The sequence below is a fragment of the Arctopsyche grandis genome, chromosome 7 (genome assembly GCF_051622035.1).
Source record: "Arctopsyche grandis isolate Sample6627 chromosome 7, ASM5162203v2, whole genome shotgun sequence".
NCBI classification, from domain to species: domain Eukaryota; kingdom Metazoa; phylum Arthropoda; class Insecta; order Trichoptera; family Hydropsychidae; genus Arctopsyche; species Arctopsyche grandis.
This window is the reverse complement of record NC_135361.1, coordinates 12352682-12375253: the sequence shown is the minus strand read 5'-3', so window position 1 is coordinate 12375253 and position 22572 is coordinate 12352682. Positions and strand designations below refer to the sequence as shown.

The 22572-nt window shown below is 31.7% G+C and overlaps 1 protein-coding gene across 1 annotated transcript in view; it reads left to right on the top strand.

Moving 5' to 3' along the window:
- LOC143914059 (uncharacterized) overlaps positions 1-22572 on the top strand; it is a 211921-nt gene that overhangs the window by 54317 nt on the left and 135032 nt on the right. Inside the window, exon 2 of the mRNA XM_077434149.1 lies at positions 20995-21131. Within this exon, the coding sequence (XP_077290275.1) occupies positions 20995-21131 (137 nt within the window). The remainder of the gene's footprint in view (positions 1-20994; positions 21132-22572) is intronic.

Below are 22572 nucleotides of genomic sequence, written 5' to 3'. Positions count from 1 at the left end.
GCAATTATATATATATATGATATAAAGTATATTGTTATATAATATATACATATGTAGGTTCTCATATTCTCATATGAATTTACAATTACGACACGTATTTATTATTCACATATTGTATACAATGTTCGAGCATTATAACGTTAGCGTTATTTTATTTGAAAATAAATAAATAAATGAGATGGTCAAAAATTTTTCACAAATACTAAAAAAAAATACAATGTTTGTATTAAAAACAAGTTTTGTAATCCTCATAAAATATGTATTACTAGTTGAGTGCTTTTTCGGAGCAAGCTGTATAAAAAGAATACACCCAAATTGTATTTCAGAATGGTATAAATTTTAATTCAAACTGGACAAATATCTTTCTTGTACAACCATTCAATTATTTTGTGATTTGAAAATATGTAATTTTTTTTATGAGATTAATGTATTTGTATTCTAGAAAAGTATCAGTCGTATTTTTATTTTAAGATTTTTTTATTTACTTCGTAACATCTTATACAGTATACAACCGTAGATAAAGCAATCCAGAAGATATCTAAAACTTTTCCTATTATTCTTCGGAACGATTTGCTTATATCGCGCAGTCAACTCGACTCGAAACATCGTTTTTTTTTTCACTCGGGCATTTTTTGGTCAAAAGGACCAGTTTATTTTGCCCGTTTTTCGGTAAAGTTGTGTAGTAATCGGAAATTTTTCCGTAGCGAGGGCGTTCTCTTGGTCAGTAAATCTCAACAAACGATTCAATAAACGTATTGCGGCCGAGCACGCCCCCTAGCCCGCGGTCCCATATTAAAAATTCCTCGTCTGATATCATATTCAACCATTGTCCGAGCGGCGTGACCCGAAAGGGTTAAGAGTGGTGTCAATAAAACATGAAACGCCCTCGCCTATGAATTCCTAATGCGTCGACCCAATGGGACGCAAACCTAACCCTCATATTACGACGTTAAGTCTTCAGCACGAAATATTAAATTATTTAAAACACACGTATGTAAATTCGAATCGAGCCCCTCCCGTTTACTTTTTCACGTAGGTAGTATATTACAATTTAAATATTCATCGGTGACAATTTGTAATATGGTTATGATTTTTTTTATCGTTCTAATAATGACGCTTCCTTCGTTTGTCGATCGAAATGTCTTGAGTTGACGTTTGAAATTCGGCTCAGACGTTATTTAATCGCTCTTTTTCGAGTACACTCTCGTGTACTTATTTTTCAAAATGCAAATTAGCGTAAACCGAAAAGCGTCCACTTTGACGATGCCCTCGACGTTTTCCACGACGAGCTTTTGCATCTCGAGTAAATAATGATACGAAGTACTACGCTTGAGATTTTTTTCCTCTGCATGACGTAAATATGTAATACAAATATCCACAAAATATTTTTTTTATTTCATTTATATGAATATTTAAAATACTGTATACACTTCTCAAAATTTGATATCATTTTTTGTTATGATATACATATTTCATTTAATCAAGCTATTTTGTTTATCAAAAGCAAATAATGTGAATTTTAAAACATTTAAAAATGTACTAAAATTTAAAAATATGTGAAATATTTTGTGGATTGTATTGGGGAAGTTTTGATGAAAAAAATTGTATGTATTTATTTGAAAATTTACTGAATAATTTGTAGATATAGTATTTATTTAGGTAAAAACATATACAATTATTTAATAAAACACTTAAATTACCAGACCTAACAAACAGACCTAAATTACCATAAATTTTAACAATCTTATGAATAAATTGCAGTCGAAATTAAACAATATACTTAATAACTATGAAATAATTACAATATACTCAATAACTATGAAATAATAACAATAAACGTAATAACTATGAAATAATACAATATTTATTTATATATGTACTTAATAACTATGAAATAATAACAATATATTTGAAACTATGAAACTAATGCAACAAAAAATCACCTAATCTTTTCCTGAAAACAAATGTATCGGAAAATATATCAAGGTCATTCAAAACTTTATTAAAATGTAAACAGGACCGTCTGAAAAAGATATTTTTCGCGTAGTATTATATAATAGCTGCTAAATAAATAAAAAAACTCAATAGTTTACAAGCTGTTCAAATGTTACCAAAATTCAACATTGTTCATTGAAGAAAAATTCAAAAGCAATTTAATTAAAAATTTACATTTTTGAATGTTAATTAACTTAAAACCTTCCTGTATCGATATCAAAAATCTTTTCTTCTTCTTTTTTCCTCTTATCCTCAATAGGATCGAGATCCCTACGTCTTTATTAGGTTTCTCTATAGAACCTGCTTTCTGCAGCTTTTTGAAAAAGTATATTGAAAATATCAATAGGTAGACTAATATTGAATAATACCATTTACTCACTCAAAGCAGTGCTTCTTCATAATTTTATCTCTCTCAACTTGAAAACGTAACTGAAATTCAAAAGAAAATACATCTGTGTCGATATTTCTTGAAAGTGAGATTAAAAATCAATATTTTATATACCATGCAATATTTTCAATATTGATACTTAGTTTGTGTAATTGTATTGAAGGTTTACCCCTGAAAATGTTAGTAAGAGACACGTTAAGACATTTTCAGAAGCTCAAATCTGTAGAAGTACAAACCATACGCAGCTTACCGTACAATGGCTGTTGCAATTTTAATTAAAATAACTCGAAATAAACCTAGGGGGTGAGCATTGTTCACTAGGATGCTGCTGAAGTTTGAAAGCACCATATTAGTTTCAGCTAATGTGGATCCTTTACAGGCGCAGTTGCGAATAATTACAGGCCCGGAGCAGATGCGCTTTATCACTCCCGCACTCTCGACTCTCGAGACTCGCTTCTCCCGTTGTTATATTAATATTCTCGAAGCCAAAGGTTTTAAAAAAAAAAAACACAACAACGAACGCAAAAGTAAAATTTCAACCCCTTTTGTATCTGGTGTATACATATTATTTGCATCATACCACGAGTCGTTTGTCTCTGTAATTAATAGGGGAAAAGCTTCAAGTGCGATCCGTTGCAGAGCGGTGTCAGACAGTTACATACATACCCGTATGTTCGTGGGAGAAAGCTCTAATTGCATTCATATGTTTGCACCGAGCTCCGCAAAAGCTTCATATTAATTTGCAAAAAGACACGTGAAATGCCGCACAAATTTACCCCGAGGTTTTCCGTCGTTATTATTGTTGTTGTAATATTTCACTTGAAAACTGTGTACGCGGAGCTGCTGCGCTTTTAGCTAGACCGGTTTCCGTTTCCGAACCAACTAATTAAATTATATACAGTTTCGGCGCTTTCTGAACGTTGGAAATAAATAATTAGGTACAGGTGTGTGTTTAGGTGTACGTAGACACTTTCCCGCAAATTTGGTTCGTTTTATATGTACATATCTACCTATGTATGTACATATATGCCCAGAATTAATTGTAACTACATACGAAACTCATGTATACACTACATATATGTGTATAAAAATGAGATTATATGTATATATTATATATGTAATACAATATTTATATGGTACTCACTTATATACTATATTCAAGTTTTTGTACCAATCTTTCAATATATGTATAAGATATAATTTGGAAGTTTCTGGAGTCCCTATTCGTAAATATTTTCGAATTTGAATTGAAACTATAAAAGAAAATGTGAAAATTTTATAGCTGTTATTCAAGACTATATTGTAATTTATCCTATTCAAATATATATATATATATATATATATATATATATATATATATATATATATATATATATATATATATATATATATATATATATATATATATATATATCTATGTATATACATATTTACATGTATGACTGTACATATATGTATAATACATTGTTCAAAAAAAACACGCTGTTTTAGTGATTGTTTTGTTCATTGCATTGGCAATATACGTATGTACATATGTACATACTTGGTCAACACATAAAAAGCAAGTGGTAAACAAATCCTATTTTCTTTAAAAGAAAAACTATGTCGATTTTCTAAGAATTACATACATATGTAGACGCTTCAATAGCACATTTTATTTTCAAGGATAAGATGGTAAAAAGTAGATGTTTGTATATAATATTGAATTATATTATTTTCAATGAATCGAAGTCTTATTATATGTACACACATAAATATTATATGTATGTACAAACTTATGTACATATGTAAGTCATAATTTTGTCATTTATAAAAGAGTTGAATTATTCCGGTTAAAATATTTTTAATTCGTTACATTTTACATCAAATTAAATTCTTTAATTACATCTTTACATTTCGTGTTTAAATAATTTTAATATCTTTATATGTATTTTACATTTACTTAAATATGTAAATATGTACATATATACGATTCAGACAAACGTGGACTTCAAATATTGATTTTTAATTAAATTCTGCCGAAAGATTTATCCCGTGAAAAAGTTTTGATATTTTAGGCCTGATTTATTTATAAATATTAACAAAAATAATATTAAAATTAAATCTTTTTAAACAGTTTAAGCTTAAAAAGGTTTGAAGGCATCAAATAATAATGTCTGTTGAATTTACGTTAACTTAAAAAAAAATTAAATCAAACGTTTTGATTTTGATTTTTAAATGCTTTTTATTATTAAGAAATTATGCTATCTATTTTAATAGCTCCTAACCTTTTTTTTTTTCACAATTTTAATTTAATCTTGTTAGTAATCATAGTATTATATTATTCTAATTTTAATGTACAGCATAATAGGAAAAATAGCTCAAAAACCTAATTACAATTCTTTAAATCAAACGTTTGTATTTATATCAAACGTAGTGTATGTTTGTTAAAAAATTTCAATATAACGCTTACAAAATTTTTAAGGTTAAATTCGTCCCTAAAACTTGCTTAATTGGAATTAATCACACTCCATTGAAGGTGAATCGATTCTAATTAAAAAAGTTGCATAGGTACCTATGTACCTAGACGGCGACAACCGATGGTAACAAAGTGCGAAATTTCGCTGAGATTAATACACGCAATAAATTTGCGTCCCACAGTTTAAGATGCGCATCCATCACTGAAAGTGTGGAACGGGTGGATAGGGGAGGAGAGAGGGTGTAGGTAAGATTGGAGAGGCAAGATTAATGCCCGAGCCTCGGCCACTTACATAATGCATCTTGCGACTTGCAGAATTGCATTCCACACACGACCTGGACAACCACTTGCATTATTGCGATTGCACTTCACAACCACGTACACCAACATTTATATAAACATGCAAAAACGTACATATATAAATGCATTCCCCCGTTGGCATTCAACGCAACTGAACTTCACAATGAAGAAATTTAAATTATGATATACTGGTGGTTTTACCCGGCGTCGCTCGGTATTTGTAATATAAACAGCTTACACGTGGCTAATCTAATAGTAAACATTAATTTGTTTTTTTATTATATTTATTTGATTCGAAAAGAAATAATATTCAACGATATCGATATCGTCGTCATAAAAACTTTGATTTATTTTCTATGCTCCCAACCAAACCTTACATAGATAGTTACAGTCTCTTTCGAAATTATATAGATATGTATAATAAAATATATTTTCTGAGAACGATTTTTACGAAACAAAATGGCGAAGTTTAATCTCAAGGAAACAAACGTTTGTATTTAAAATAAAACAGTGGCTTTACCATTTCAAATTTTAAGAATATTTTTAATTTCAATCTTCATATCCTTAATCTTTATACATATGTAGATAATATACAATTCGGTCTTATCTCGTGTCGTAAGTATGTATGTATATATTTTTTAAAAACGCCAAAACCAAAAGTGAACTAACTACTAGATTAAAACCCAAAACTTTTTAATAATTTAGACCATCTGAAATATTAATATATGTAGTTCATGTATTGAAACAAGCAGTTTTTTCGCTTTTTTTATGTACCTACATAGTTTATTCTGATTTTTGTAGTTTTTCAGCTTGAAATTGCCGAATACGATTTTTCTTTTAATTTTCTTTTTTATTTTTATTTTATTTTATTTTAATAAATAACAATTAATACTTTTTAATTGTTATTTATTAAAACTTAACTAAATAGATTGATTTTATTCATTTTTTTATAAAAATAACAGAAACTAACAGAATTTACAACTTTTATTACATTGACATCAAAAATTATCTAAAAATTTCTTAATCTAACAGTAAAAAACAAAGAATAAAAGTATTGAATAATGGTATATATGAGATATATTTACAAATGGATTACTAATGTAACAATAAAAAGGCTCAATATGAGGAGGATTATTGTAAAAAGAAGAGCAAGATCTACATACGTATATATGTATGTACATATATAAAAAAGAATTCCAGTAATAGTTGGTAAAACAGATTAATGTGAAATAAATAGGATCTGATACTAAATAAATTAGAACTAATAATTATGTAAATCAATAACTAAAGATTGAGACATTCATCCAAAAACTTCTACTTCTACTTGGTGAGAACCACTGTATCGTAAATATTTAACAATAAGTTCACTTATCTCACACCTTAACCTATTCTATGTACATACAATGTATGTAAATTTTCGATTAAAAAATTAATTACAATACGACTGTGCTCTTTGCAAACTGTATAGATGTGACTTTGCGTATAAAACAATAAATTATTTAGTCGCCGAAGCTTTCAATAGAGTAGTCATCGATTGGTAAATTTATACCACGCTCCGGGTCGATTTCTACATATTTTTTTATTACATTACTTACGCGAATCGGCCATAAGTGTAACTCGCAAATCCGTATTTATTACGTTGTTCTTTTTTTGCACACGCCGCACGTTAACCCTTTCGGCGACGTCATTATTTATTATAACGACTTGAATATATGTATGTATGTACAAGTGTGTGTGTGTGTGTGTGTATAGCGAGCTGTGATTCGTTTTCGTTATACGGTGATACTGCCATCCGATACTCGGTATTTGTTATTGTTAGGTGTGGGTGCTCTCTGGTATTTTTCATGCCACTGGGTTTCATGATCCCAGCCTCCCAGGTCCCCCTCTGTGGCGTAAGCCCGCGGCATTTGTCGGCGCGCAATCCGGACGGTTTGCGCGGCGCGGCGCCGAGAGGACAGGATTACTCGGCCGACACGCCCGTCGGTCTAATCCCCTTCGGGATCGATCTGACGGACGCAGCCGATCCGAAATATTGACTGGTCCTAAATCAGCCGGACCCGGACCCCCTAAGCCTCTGCAATCCCCGATTTTCGGATATCTCTCGTACAAATTTGGCGCGATATAGCGCCAAAACCCCGCGCCCTACTTGTAAAACCCATTTCACTCCCCCGCCCCGTATTAATTATCGTCTCTATTGAACTATCGTGTACCTAAAAGTATGTTTGGTTTATGCAAAGGCTCGTGAAAAATTACTTAACCTTTGAAGGACGGAGCGTCGAGATCGAACGAGTGTCCCGAACCCAGTATTAATTACCCCAGTATTTTTTAATCAATACACAGTTTTTCTCAATACAAATATTTTCTCAATATATATATATATATATATATATATATATATATATATATATATATATATATATATATATATATATATATATATATATATATATATATATATATATATATATTATTAATCATTTTATACACCAACATAAAAAAGGTTTAGTCCTATAGCATGTTTTTGACTATTTTTGTATTAAAAAATAGCGATAAACACTGACATGCAAACGTACATAGGTAAGGCCAACAGGTGACTGCATGACTCAATAGCTTACAATAGCTTACGAAAATATAGCTGTCTCTTTCTGTCGCATTGATTCATCGATCAACAAGAATATGCAAGCGAACTGTCAAAAACATGACTTATCGCTACCGCCTTTAAATCATACTTTGGAACGTAGAAATGTATAAATTTATTTTTTTACGATGTACCCCTTTTCTAAATCATACAAAATCTATTAAAATAAATTTCTTGTAGTTCATTCTAGGAATAAAAAAATATAGGGTGTATAGTTTTGAAAACCGCATATGTAGTTATTACGAAAAACGTAAAAATTGAGGCACTTGCATACCCTACTTCGGTGAGGGAGGGCTAATTTATCGATCAAAGCTACAGCAACGAATCGCCATGTTGAAAGATCGCTACGAAAATTTGATGAAAATTCTTAATATTTATCAGTGTTTCTAAAAGCGCTCAAAAGATGAAGAAAAATATTATATCTACCAGTCTTAATCCTAAATGGGAACTTATAGTTAATTTTCTCAAACCATTAAATATTTAATGATCTTTGAATAGGTATCATCATCTACAGTCGCTCACCACCCACTGCTGGATGAAGGCCTCTCCAACACGCTTCCACTCGTCTCTGTTTTGTGCAACTGTCATCTATCTCACCCCAAGCATTTTCCTAATTTCGTCTACCCATCTGCGGTCTTCCTTTTACCCTTTTTCATTCTTTCGGGTACCATTCTAGCCCTTCTTTAGTCCACATTTCGTCCACTACCCTTGTCATACTTTTCACCTACCGCTTCCTGTCTTTCCTCGTTAGGCCAAGCATACGGCGTTCCATACTTCTTTGAGTGCATTGGACTTTGTATAGCATCTTGATGTTCAATGTCCGAATAGGTATTATACATACTTAAATACTCGTTGTAGCTTTTTTATTTCAACAATTTTACATATTTTCTTGATTGAATCAGACTTCAATATTATTTCTTCCATAAAAATCTGTTTAATTGATAATGCTTCTAAAATCAATTTATATAAAATGCTTCCATTATATTCTACATGTTCTAGACGATGTAGTATATGTATACATACATATGTAGTATGTACATATGTTCATTTACTTATCTAACTTGAGACACTTTGTTGAAAGCAGTTATAGCACTACCTGTGTACATTCCTACACTATTTTGAATTTCATTTGGATATCTTCCTAGACTAATTTCCATAAGTTTCAACTTTATAGGTTGTCACTTGACATTCTGAAAGGACATTACAGAACTTCTTACCTCATTTGAAGTGAAAATAAAGATGCATATCAACATGAACCATGCAAATTTTGTGATAGTTGTATATACAATGTACATACAAGTATACATGTACATTTTCAAAAATACAATAAAGAACCTATATCGTTCGAAACCGATCTGAAAGATTTTCCGATCATTCATCACTTTTCTTCTGGTAACTTCTTTCATTTTTCTGAGTGAATGCTCGGCTCCCTTTGATCGATTCCGTTGATAACTCGCATTCCCTTTTCTACGCTTTATCTAGGGTTTTTTTACAATATCATTTTTTTCGCGTCAACCCTCCTTCTTTGTGTTAGTAATATCAAAATTTTTCAATCGCATTTTCAAAACGCAATCATGTTTCTCACTCAAAATCAAAGTCAATTGATTTTTTACATAAATTATACTGGCCATTATTTTATCATATATACTCCCATTTGATCTACTTGATCCTTTATTTTATGTAGGTATATTTAAATCAGACAATTCAAATACAATACGCATTAATTTCTCTATTGTTATAGCTATATAAAGCTACCTTAAGTTTATATACTACATTAGATTATTAAAATTTCAAAACATATTTGTTCTGTTCTAGTATTATATATTGGAATATGTATTTACGTATAAGTAAATATAATAAATTTATGTGCGTACTTATATATGTAGAGAGACATCGATTCTGATAACTCGGTTGCGGAATCACTTTGACGCGCGGCAAACTCATCTATTGACAGACTTTGACAGACACTGACAAACTTATCCGATACACCGACTGCGTATGACTGACGTGAAAATTACGCAAACATTTCGTCCTCAATATTGCCGAGCCAAAATAAAACTTTTCTATCGCGAATAAAAATATATTCGGCGCAGAGAACCGATCGGTCGGCTGATTTATCGCGTGATATTCAGGTGAAGCTCGCCCGCGGGTTTTTCCTTTCGGGCGGTGGGAAAAATCGTAAAGTTTTATTTAAGTTTTCCGCACTAAACCGGTCGTACGTCGGGACGATGGCGATGGTCGGTTTTTATCTGATAAGTCGGTCCGCCGAGTGCGATAACTGATGCGGTAATTTCGCGCGTTCGAACAGATAAAAATATGCCAAGTGTATCCGCGCTTTTACGCAATCAGATAACGGGTGGATTAAGGGATGGGAGAATCGGGGTGGGTGAATTTTTCGCGAGGGAAAACAAGCGCGCTTTTCCGACATATCGTACTCTGCGTGAATCGTCTATGTCGAGGCGCCATTTACGACTGTCAGACTAAACCGGAAAATTCGGTCGATCTTTCTTTCGGTATTTACAGATTTATTACATTCACAACACTTAGGGGTTATATACTTATTGATATTAAAGTATATTATTTTTTTATGCTATAAATATCATTTTATTAAAAAAAAGAAATATGTAAAGGATTTATTTTAAATAAATATGTAAACCTATCAAATTAATACTAATTATAAATATCTCTCAATTTAATTATTCTTATATTCAATTTATCAATATATAATATACAAGTGGTTTTACCCAGCTCCGCTCAGTATTTGTAATATAAACAGCTTAAACATGGCAAAACAATCTAATAGTAAACATTCATTCAAACAGATGACGGGTAACCTTTCGATGTGCACATATTCGATAAGTTTCGAATCTTGCCTTATTAAACTCGCCAGAAAGATCCAACTCAATTTTAATAATTACCATTTTAATAATTGCATCTGTGCACATCGAAAGGTTACTCGTCATCTGATGTGCAATCTATCATTCGACAAAACGATAGTTACGTTTAAAGCTGCCGTTCTGTTAATCTGTCGTTCGTTTGTCTGGCGATTTTAGAGCGGATGCACCAAACCCATGTATGTACAATGTACTTAAAATTTATAAAAAAATAATGAATAATTAAAATTCACTGAATGACTCTGACGTTGTGTGAGAGAGGATTTTTTTTTATTCAAAGCTTAAATGTGTTAATAATAGTATAAGATAAAAAAATATGAAATTAAAAATCTAGGTCGATTTTTTGTTTTCACATTTAAGAAAAATTACACTTTTGCGACTTTTCCTAATGATAAACTTTAAAAATTGAATTGTCATTTTAGAACCAAACAGAACTTAATATTTATAATAAGCCGTTATAATTGTGGCAGAAGTCCAATTTTCAGTCCCAAAAATACTATTCCAATTTGACTTGATTCACAAATTGTTATTCCTTCTTTTACTTCAATACGTCCGAAATCTCGGAAAAGCAGAATAAACGTACTACCGGCCGCCAGTATTTTTAAATATGCGAAACGCAAAAAACAAAATTATATAATTAGATATTTTTTGAAATGAAGAAGAGTGGTCTTACTCTTATTTCAAATAAAACGGCTTATATGTACTAGCAAACAATAATAGTTCTTTTACCGTTTATATTATATAAAACGTATATGAAAATATTTTAAATAATCAACTGTACACGTCGATTTATTATATCGTATGTATTTTAGTTTTAGATTTCATTCAATATTTATTTAAAGTTTAACTGCATCAGATATTTTTATCCAATACTCGATTGAAAACAAAGATTGACGTTTCTAAATGAATTATTAATATAATAAATAACCAGACGGCCATTCGCCAGTATGCACTTCAACTCCTTCCATTTTGAATTTCAAGTTATACGGCGTTTAGATCAATACGGTTTCCAACGGTACGTTCTTACGTATTATTAATCGGAGCGATTTAGAATTTGCTCGCGAAATTCAAATAGGGAGCTAGCCGTCAAATTCGCATAACGTGCATTTAATTAAAGGTGAAACGGTAGCCGGGTGACATATCCCCGGTGAATTGGAGTGTGTGAAAGCTGTGTGTTTCGGTAACTAACGATCGCAATATAACGCCGACAATAAAGTTGAAGGTGGAAAGCTCGCTCTGCATAACGGCGATACAGAGCTTGCCAACTGAGGAGGAGAAGTGCATACCTATCTCAACCCCCTCCCTTGTGCCTTTCTCCATTTTGCAGTGTCGTAAAGCCTTTTGTACGTGTCGAGCTTAATATTTTTCATGGCGGGAATTATTAACCGGAATGGATATTAGGTTTGAGTAAGCGGTCGTTATGATGAAACGCGTACGAATTGGGTTTTAAATGTAAATTTTAGCTACACTTTCCAACCTGTTTACAGGCGAATGAAGTTTCGCTTATGTAATTAACTGAAATTATTCACTGACGATGTTGTCTGAAGACAAACTTAAATTTGACATATTTTTGTATAGATGTATTTTATTTGACATATGAATACATCTGCTTTTAAATTAGGATCAAGAAATTTGGTATACTATCTTAAGGTACTGAGAACGTAGATAGGTATACTAATAGAGATATCATATACATATGTTATCTCTATTTGCTATTTGAAACTTTAAAGGCTTTCTTTTGGCTGCAGAAAAAGCTCCAAAAACCTTATTAGATTTTTTCTCTAATCCTCTCAGTGAAGTCTATCTTTGGTTTATTCATTGTAATTGTAGCACTTTTAATTTACATATGTATATTAAAAATAGAAGAGTAAAAAATCAATTATAGATATTCTAAATATTATCACTTCGATTGAAAATATATCTATAGAAAAGTCAAAGATCTGATTTTTTTTTCGGGGGGAAGGTCTCTGTTTGATTTGCATGAAATCTGACAATCCTATATATTTGAAGGGTATTCGAATATAATGTAAGATATAATTACAAATTCACTTCACAATGTCACGGAAATTATAATTTAATGAATTGAAAAATATTTACAAAGTATTTTAATAACTTATTATTTAAAACATAACTATTTCGACGATAATATGTATGTTTCATTCTGTTTGGGGTGAATATATTTAATGTATTTAACAGTTTAATTTCATTAAAAAATGAGAGTGTAAACAAGAATTAAAATCATGGAAAAACCTTGATTTTCCATGATTTTTAATTTTCCTTGATTTTCCAAAAAAAGAATAAGACGAACGAAACAATCTGTTTTGGCCACAACACATCAAAATACATGCAATTCAACGATTTTATCTATAATGTAATTTAAATTCGTGATTTTTATAAAGAAATTATTAAATTTCAATTAATTAGTGGATTTACTTCAATAAAATTGAAAACTCTAGTTGGCAGAAACCGTAATAAAGAAAATAATTAATAGAAGTTGGAGTCGGTGGATTTTTAATACTCGGACTCCGTTTGAAATGCTCCAAATCCGTCGCTCCGACTCTACAGCCCTGAAACAAACTAACATTAATATTTGCATTGCAGGAGGAGATATAATTAAAGACGTATTAATTAAGTTTTAATTCATTTTAAAATGTGAGAAGTATTTATTTTAAAAAATGACTTATTATATTATTCTCTTCATAATTATAATGCGCCAAGTATTCGGTGCAGACCATCTGGTTTTAAATCATTGTTTGTATATGTAATATAAAGTGAGCAATCATTTGAAACTCTTAGCTTGAGCAACTGATTTGGAATTCGAAATCATAAACGATTGTATTTAAAAGCAATAGCATGTTTTAAGTTGAACATAGTAATTGCTTTCGGGAATATTGCACAAGGCTAATATTAAAACCCAATTTAAAAACCATTTATGTATGTATATATAAACTTAATGAATGTTATTTGTATAATTTTTTGTTTGTATAGCTCATGAAGCCGTGCGTGTTTGAATAAGGCGAAATATTACTATCGAAACCATACGTGTATTTTTATTTAAATTAATTCAAAAGGGAGTACGTTCTCGGTTGAATTAGATAAAGTATATTTTAAAATTTCAAATACTGACAAATCCTGTAAAAGTACGTTCGCATCCGTAGGATGCAGTGCAGACGGAAGAAGAGCCGGCAGCCGGCTGCTTCCGCCAACGTCTTCACACCAAACGTGATCTACATCGGAAAATTGCATCCCAATACATTTTTCCAGATAGGTGTCTGGAAATTCTGTATCAGATTTGGACGGCGATGAGGAAATATAATATCTCAAAAATGCATCGGCAGTGCCAAACAGTCGACTGGAAAATTATTTCGCGAAACGTTCTCCGGAAAATTCACACTAAAGCATCGCTCAATCTAAAGTTCCTTTTTTTTCAATCTTATTATTGTTATTATTAGAGTGTAGCAGATGTTGCTTTGGCGCAACCTCAAACTGCGCTCAACTTTGTTCCTATTCGAGAGGAGCGCTTTGCAAGCTGAAAGCGCTTGTCAAACTTTCGCGCTGTTTCCACCTTTTTACGACAAAACACCCCCGACAGGAGAAGGACGGGGGGATGGGGCTGCTCTCGAAGCTTTTAATAATGCCCCACAATCTCACTTATGCGACGAGTTTGAAACTTTGCAATCATTGCGAATATTCGAACGGTAACTTACCGGCTTGAAAAATCCGAGCCGTCAACTCGACCGGGCTCTACGAGAAATTTTCAAACTTTCAATTTATTCAAAAATATAATGACAAATCTTAGAAAGTCTTCACTAGAGCGATTCGAGCGTTTGTGAATTAAAAATTATTCAACACTCACAACTTGGTCGATTTGATTCGTACGTGATTTAATATTTCATACTTGAGCCATGCGGCAGAAATACGGCTCTAGTTATTATTTAAAACGATCATAATTTTTTTCTATTTTAAATTTAACAAAGTATTGAATATTGACGCTAGCTTCTTTATATAGAGAAGAACTACTGTACATTAAAAAGTGGATGGGAAATTCTCTATAGAAAATGTATCAATACAATGAAATAAATCATATTTTACGTGCAAAATAAATGTAATATATTTCCACTGCTTTCAAAAAGAAGCCGTGTGACATATTTTTCGGTCAAAAATTTCTGCAAAAGTCGACCTGCAGCAAAAAGTTTCACTTGGCTGCGTTCCCATTCCGACAATCATTTTCCATCTGAATAACGCTTTGGAGCTAAAAAATTTATGAAACTCTCATATACCCAAAAGAAGCAGGTGCCGGTGCTCGAAACACAATTTATCAGTTCTAATGGAGATGTGCGGTATCCGCATCAGTCAGTCTGTGCCCTCACTAACGACCCAGACATACACAAGGGTCACCCTTGGGATGCGGCAACCCTTAGCTCAAGGGTCGGGGATGAACTTTTGATCATATAACACGCCTTACACGAGTATACACGTAAACCTTGTAAAATCACATGCGCAATTTCACAACACGCACACGAGATCCTTATGATTAATTAAGGAAGTCCTTTAAATGTATTATATTCAGAAGTCCTGCAAATTGTATATACATGTTTACTATATACCTATATAAACTCAAAATCAAATTTCTAAACCAAAGACATTTTTAAACAGTAAGAATTATTGATATCTTAATGTTTAGTAATATATAGGAAGATTTGAAGAGTCGCAGGATAGGATACAAGTTGTTGGGATGTGCAAGAACTACCCCAACGTCATCCCAGTGATGCAACACAGCAACGTGCCAGAAAAGAATGTCCCACATCCCCTCGTGTAATAATTTTATTCTCGTCGTGGGTGAAATTTACTCCATCCCTTGCTTGTTTTCAGAGCACGTCTCTGTTTGATTCCTCTGGAGACGGTCCGACGTTTCCGGTCTGCCATAATACGGCACCTGCACATCCGGGAAACTCGTCTCGCCTGCCTCCAAACATCAAAAGCCTTGCTAATAATTAACGAAATCAATTTAACTTCCGGTTGGGATTATGTAAATTGCGTTCGGTCTCTTACGTTCCGTGACGAAAGTTTCCCCGGAACGTGCTAAATAATAAACAACCGTGGTGTGCGTTGAATTTTAAGATGTGTTTTTTTTAATTGGAATTGTTTGCTGTCATGCTTGGAATGTTTACTCTTCGATTTTACCGATAGACAAGTTGGATGATTTTTTTGTGCATGGAATATTTGGTAATGTTGACGAATGGGTGTGGTCATTGTTTGTACAGATGTCACTTTTTTGGTCGTTGCTTAATATGGATAGATGTAACTATTATGTAAAAGTATTTGAACAATAGAGATTTAATTATTTGGATATAAAAAAATATATACAATACTTATTCTCTCCAACTGATTTAATAAAACAACCTAAAACATCATGGAATGATAAATTGTATTTGTCAAATTCTACTGAGGTTTCACAGTATGTATGCTTTCATATTTTGATTCTTACTTATATTTCAATATAGTATTTAAACACGTTTACTTTTATTTCATTACATATCAGATAAAATGCTGTGTACTTTTTTTGTCAGCAAACAATTTGCGTCGAATCTGTTATTAATAAATTATAAATGTGTATTTATTTATTTGTTTATTACAATTTCACCATTAGTGATATTACAGAGTAGTTCCATGTCGTCACATTGGTTAAGCAAAAAATTAAAAAAGGATACAATGATTATAATTAAAACATACCAACGAAGAAAATAAAACACAATAAAAAACAAAATAAGCACAAATTTATTATATAAAACAAATAATCAAAAACCAATAAAATAATAGAACACGTTATAATCTCAAATTCAACAATCTCTGAACTAGATCAGAATATTTTTGATTAAACAAATCCAAGTTAATATACATATATGGCTGTGAATTCAATAATATACATAGATACCAGTAATTGCAAAAAATGGTAAAGTTTCAAAACGATCGGAAGTTTGTAGGAAAAAATACTGAATCGTGATTAATTTTCACTGAAGTGAAGAAGAAGCTTGTCAAAGTAGTCTAAAATCGATAATAAAATATAATAAACTTTCAATTTTATAAAATTGAAATTGATATATCAATATTTATTTAAGTAAATGTAGATAGTTTCAATGAATTTGTAAAATCCCCTAATGATTTATGTACTGCTCACGCAATATGGAATAAATCATTCATCAAAAATACATAATTTGTTCAAAGTATCGTGTAATATACATATGTATGTACATTTAAATTATTTATTTATTTTAAATAATTTAAATTTAAATTATAAATAGCAATGCATTACATTTTTAATTGAGCTAATTGTATATACATATGCACATACTAAGATGAAATTTAAATCATAGCTAACTCGCCTTGCTTAGAAATCTGCACTTATAAAAACTGTTGAGCGGTCGAATTTCTCAAAAAAAAAAACCCCCGACTCAAAACTCACGCTACGCTAAATTCTTAACCATTTTACAACAGAAGGAAATGCATATAATCGACTCGAATGCATTTTTCACGTTTCGCGCAGTTTCCTCCGTGTAAAGACGTGTACAATACGCGCGCTACGTGAGCCGAATAAAACGTAACGCCATTTCACCGGTTTTCTTGTCGGACGCAGGGCTGAAACCGGGCACAAAAGGAATTCATAAATTGTGTTTGGTAAAGTATCTCGGTCTGAACAATTTTTCGTACATTCACACAAACACACACACAAAGTAATAATATAATAAGAAGTCGTTATTCAACTGCGATATCGCCGCTATTCACCGCAACTTCGAATTCCCGGATAGAATTGTTTTTCTATTGACTAGTAACCCAGTGGTTGTTCCGTAATTGGATATGCGCGCGTTTTTCGATTCCGAAAATACACGGTTATTGAAAGTAATATGGATTTACGGTATATTCGTGTGTAATGTGAACGTATAACGGTTTAGTGGGGAATTGAATGAAAACGCGTCATAAATTGTCGAAGATCACCTACGGCTGTAAATAACAATAACGCTAACCAATCCGACACATACACCGGCATCGGATTGCCTAACTTTTGCACAAACGACACACATTGAATAATAAAATTACGACCTAGTGCCGGAACTGGCTGTTTGCGGTCGTCGACTACGACGCAACTTTTAGGCGTGTGTGCGAGAAAGGGTTAAATTTCTCATCTCGCTTCCCTTCGCTAAGGTTGTTGAGGTAGTTGTCTACGCTCGTCGCGTCACGATAACCGGTTAAACGGAACGACAGCCGGTTAAACGGAAAGACGGAGAGTGAATTTCGCCAATTGGAAGAGCGGCCACGATTACGAATTCACTTCGCTTCCCGAAGGTTTCCCGTGAAAGGATGCTGCGACGGTAAAGTGACAACAAATTATTCTGGAAAAATACTAAAAAACCCGCTCCTTCGGATCGAAATGAAATTACATCGCTATGATGTGTTTTTACATTTTTTTTCATTTAAATTGGAATAATCCACTAACAAACCAGTACTAGAAAGAGTCGACATTGGAAATGAATATTTTCCAAATGTAATTTACTTAAAGCAGTGGCTTCCAAACTGTTGCTACTAGACCTCCGATTTGAAAATAATCTGGTGCCCCCCCCCCCCCTCCTCCCATCCCTCTTTATTTTATTAAAATATATTAGATTAAAATATATTCATACAAATATAATTGACATCAAAAAATTCTCCTTCCAACTGTATTATCGGCAAGTGGTATTTGTCGCAACTGTTTCGCCGAATATTATTTCAAGCATATAAAAATAGATATCCAACTGGCAAAACTGGTGTCTCTCCTATTGTATTATACCTATATGTAGTTTTTTACATTATGCGATTAAGTAAGAAACTTTGTATAATGCTAGCAATACATTTGATAAACCAGAAACTATTTTCTTGAACTTATGCTTAATTTTATTAAATTGATCTGATTTTTTTTGAAAAATTCTACGGGTTTGCCAACGAATTCAGAATATACAGTTTCAAGGTGCTGTTTTATTTTACTTGGTCTCCTAATATCTGCAGCCAAAACTTTCATTAAGAGCAAATACATTGGACTTTACAAACCATTTATAATAAATAGCACTTGTGAATCCCATTAATAATGATTTGACGAATCGTATTTCCTTGTCTTAATATTTTTACTTCCTTGCTCCCTATCGCTTATATTCTTACTATGTATCATTACTTGTATTACTGTCAGTATCTCCATTAGTGGTGGATTTTCTCTTGTCCAGTCAAAATTTTGGGTGTGTTTTAAAGTTCATTTATAGGTATATATTATTTTATTTTATTATAATATGTTATAGACTAACTTTTCGCGAGTCTGAGTCTCCCAGTTTGGAAATCGCTGACTAAGACTGAAAGTAATATAATTGAATATATTATATACATACGAAAACTTTGAAGTATTGTTATTGAAAATAAACAGGAAAAATTTTCCCAAAAGAATACGTTTTGCCTTTTTTGCCATACCCTATTCAAACTGAAAATTATATTAAAATTTTACAAAACATTTCGCTTTTGACTTATTAGAGCTATTGTAAATGTATCTCTTTAATTCTAGCGGGAATTCTTTAATGTTATTTAACCGGTAGAATAAGTTCAACCGCGCTTGTTATTCTTGTGAATTTAATGAGAAAAAATTCAGAAGTCAAATAAATTCCGCGTGGTTTCGTTTTTCCGCTTATACTCTCGCGGGAAAAGTGTTTTTCCCGTTTGAAACGACGACGTAAACGTATACGTACATACGTACATAGGTATGATCGTGAGCGCGCTTATTTACCGCTGTTATTCCTTTATTACAGACATAATAAATGCAAAAAATATATAAAGAAAAGTCCTTTTTTTAATTAATTCGTACACAACGAGCGTTATTATACATTAGCTGGAATATACCAGCAATTAAAAATAAACATGAAATGCTTACAGCAATATATTTTCGGCACGCGTGTCCGTTTTCCAGGAGATAAATGGCAAAGTTCGGTCAGGATAAACACGTCAGGGTGGACACCATTGCCAACGTCTGCATTTTCCAACAAAGTGGGAAATTCAATGGGAGTGCGAGAGGAAAGTTAAAAGGGGTGGTGGAAAATTTATAAGATCTCAGACCACTTTCTGTAATGATCTCGAAATTCGCACGCGCCAACCTTCTGCTGCTGGAATTACGTGTCTCAGCCAAAGGGCAATTATTACCGTACATACCTACCCTGGGTCGTTACCCACGTAAAATAAGTATTGATTATATACCACAGATACGTGACTCTGACACTGTTAAAATTTTAATGTCTCGTTTGCGTTCAGACGTTGCTTTATTACCCATTCTTTGGGATTGTGCCGATTAGCAGCCACTCTGCACGATTGGGATGTTTTGTACTTTAATTGTTCTTCGATCAGGCGTAAATACTTTTAAATCCATCTATACATATGTATTGCATTACTTTTAGTTGGAAAACTAAAAAGGCACGTCGTTTTACAAGGTTCTCTTTGGATAACAAGCCACGGTAATGATATGCCATCCAAAGATCAATTAACTCTTTATACGATTTTCTGAGAGGCAATTTCACCTTAAATTTAATTGTGTGTTTATTAAAATAATATAATACGTTTTTATATTATTTAGAAGCTGACAATATATGATTTATAAATGAAAAACTTTTTGAGAAGTTTACAAAACGATATAAAATTAAGAGCATTTTATCCAAAATGGATAAACACGTCTCCAAATACAAATACAAATTATAGGTTTTTCAATACGCAAAACTGATTTCAATATATGTATTTTTTCTTTTTAAAGTTTACTTTCTTGTTAACAGCAATGAAACGTTTAATGACAAAATTAATGTATTTTTAGATCGATAATGTTGAAGAGGAATTGTTATTGTGATAGTATATTATATTTAGTTAAAATATTCTACAGGCTGTATTAAAATTAATAGAATAAATCAGATTTGTCGGATTCTGTACGCTATCGGATAAATTGTTACCGCAGGGGGGCCGGGGTGTAAACTTCGAAGAATCTTTTCCATCGATTTGCATATAATGAAAATTCAAAATGCAAATCGATTCAAGTGGCTTGTACTAAAGCTCCATTTGGCGAACGAAAACGATTAAGCTTTTATGCAAAGCATTTAAACCGCTCACGTCCTTCAAACAAAACAATATTAATATTTATTTAAATATTCATGTACCGCGTTTTCTCCGTGTTTTATTATAATTCCATAAATTTTTAATAAATTAAATTTACGATATTATTTAAAAATGTCGCACAACATGTTTTTAATTCGATTTTTTTCTCTTCTTATTTCAGCTTGCAACCGGACGTACTACGGGGACGTTGGTAGAACTTATGAACTGGAAATTCGTAGACCCCGAGAAGACAAACTTCCTTTTCTTTGCCATCTAAACTTCACCGCTGCTGGCAGTAGCTACGGTGATCTCGTACAGGTGAGCACTGAAAAGTTTTACCTGCCTTTTTCCAACGAAAATTTCGTCTACTGAGGTACATATATCTACAACTGAAATCGTTTCAGTTTCGACATGTCTAAGTTTATATAAGGTAACTCCATATCTGTTGTATCTCCACCAGTAACCTACTCCTCATCACTTTTTCTTTCAAATGCGAATAAAAGCTATCTACTTTCAACTTCTACTTAAAATGATTTCTGATATCAAAATCTTAGATTCTGGGCTTCGTTTTCAACCTAACCTCATTTCAATGCGTAGAGGGTAATTGGCATTTGAAGAGCGTCCATAAAACAGCATAAATAAATGATACAGATTTCAGCGACTTATTTCAGAATTTTGAAATAGTTCAAGTTTAATGTACATATATGTATGTATATACATATATTACAGAAGACACATACATGACGAAGATCCGTATTACAACGCGACAAACTCTGTAGTCGTTAGTGACGAGAATACGAAAATTCCTACACTTTCAGGAAAAATACAAAATAAAAGCTTTCAATTTGAGTTACAAAAAAAATAATAATATAATAAGATATTCAGATATTTTCTTAAGATGTCTCCATAAATAGATTGCTAAAAAAATTTTTAAATTAGGATTAATTGATATTCTTCGGTTAAATTTGCATCAACCTGACCTTATTTTATTTTATTTTTTATTTTATCTTTAATTTATACCAATAAAGCCTAACAGATAACCCCAATGCGCCTTGCTGGCCAGAAACATTGCACATTTGATACAAAAATTATTAGTATAATTTTATACAAAGTACATCAAAATTATACATATCAATTAATATCCACAGAGACATCTATTGTCAAATTTGTAAATTTGCAGCATTTTTTAAAAAATGCAGCGAAATTCTGTAAATGTGTATATATCAACTAATATCCACAGAGTTATTTGTGGTCCAATTTGTAAATTTGCAGCATTTTATACAATTCAGCGAAATTCGAGATTGCTGAAAACTCGAGTTTTTGCGAGAAAATGGGTAAGGTTGCCAAGTTATTGGAACCGTTTCAATTAAAATCAGATAAATTGGAAATCTCTGATAGCAAATGATCGACCTGGAGTCACAAATCTAAGGTCTGGCCAGCAGAAACCAGTGGGATTTCAATCCGTGACCGACCACTCTGTTCAAAGCATTATATGCTAATCACTAATCCTCTGCTGCTTATTGGTTATGGTTCTATGTATTATATATTTTAAATCTATATATATATATATATATATATATATATATATATATATATATATATATATATATATATATATATATATATATATATATATATATATATATATATATATATATATATATATATATATATATATATATATATATATATATATATATATATATATATATATATATATATATATATATATATATATATATATATATATATATATTAT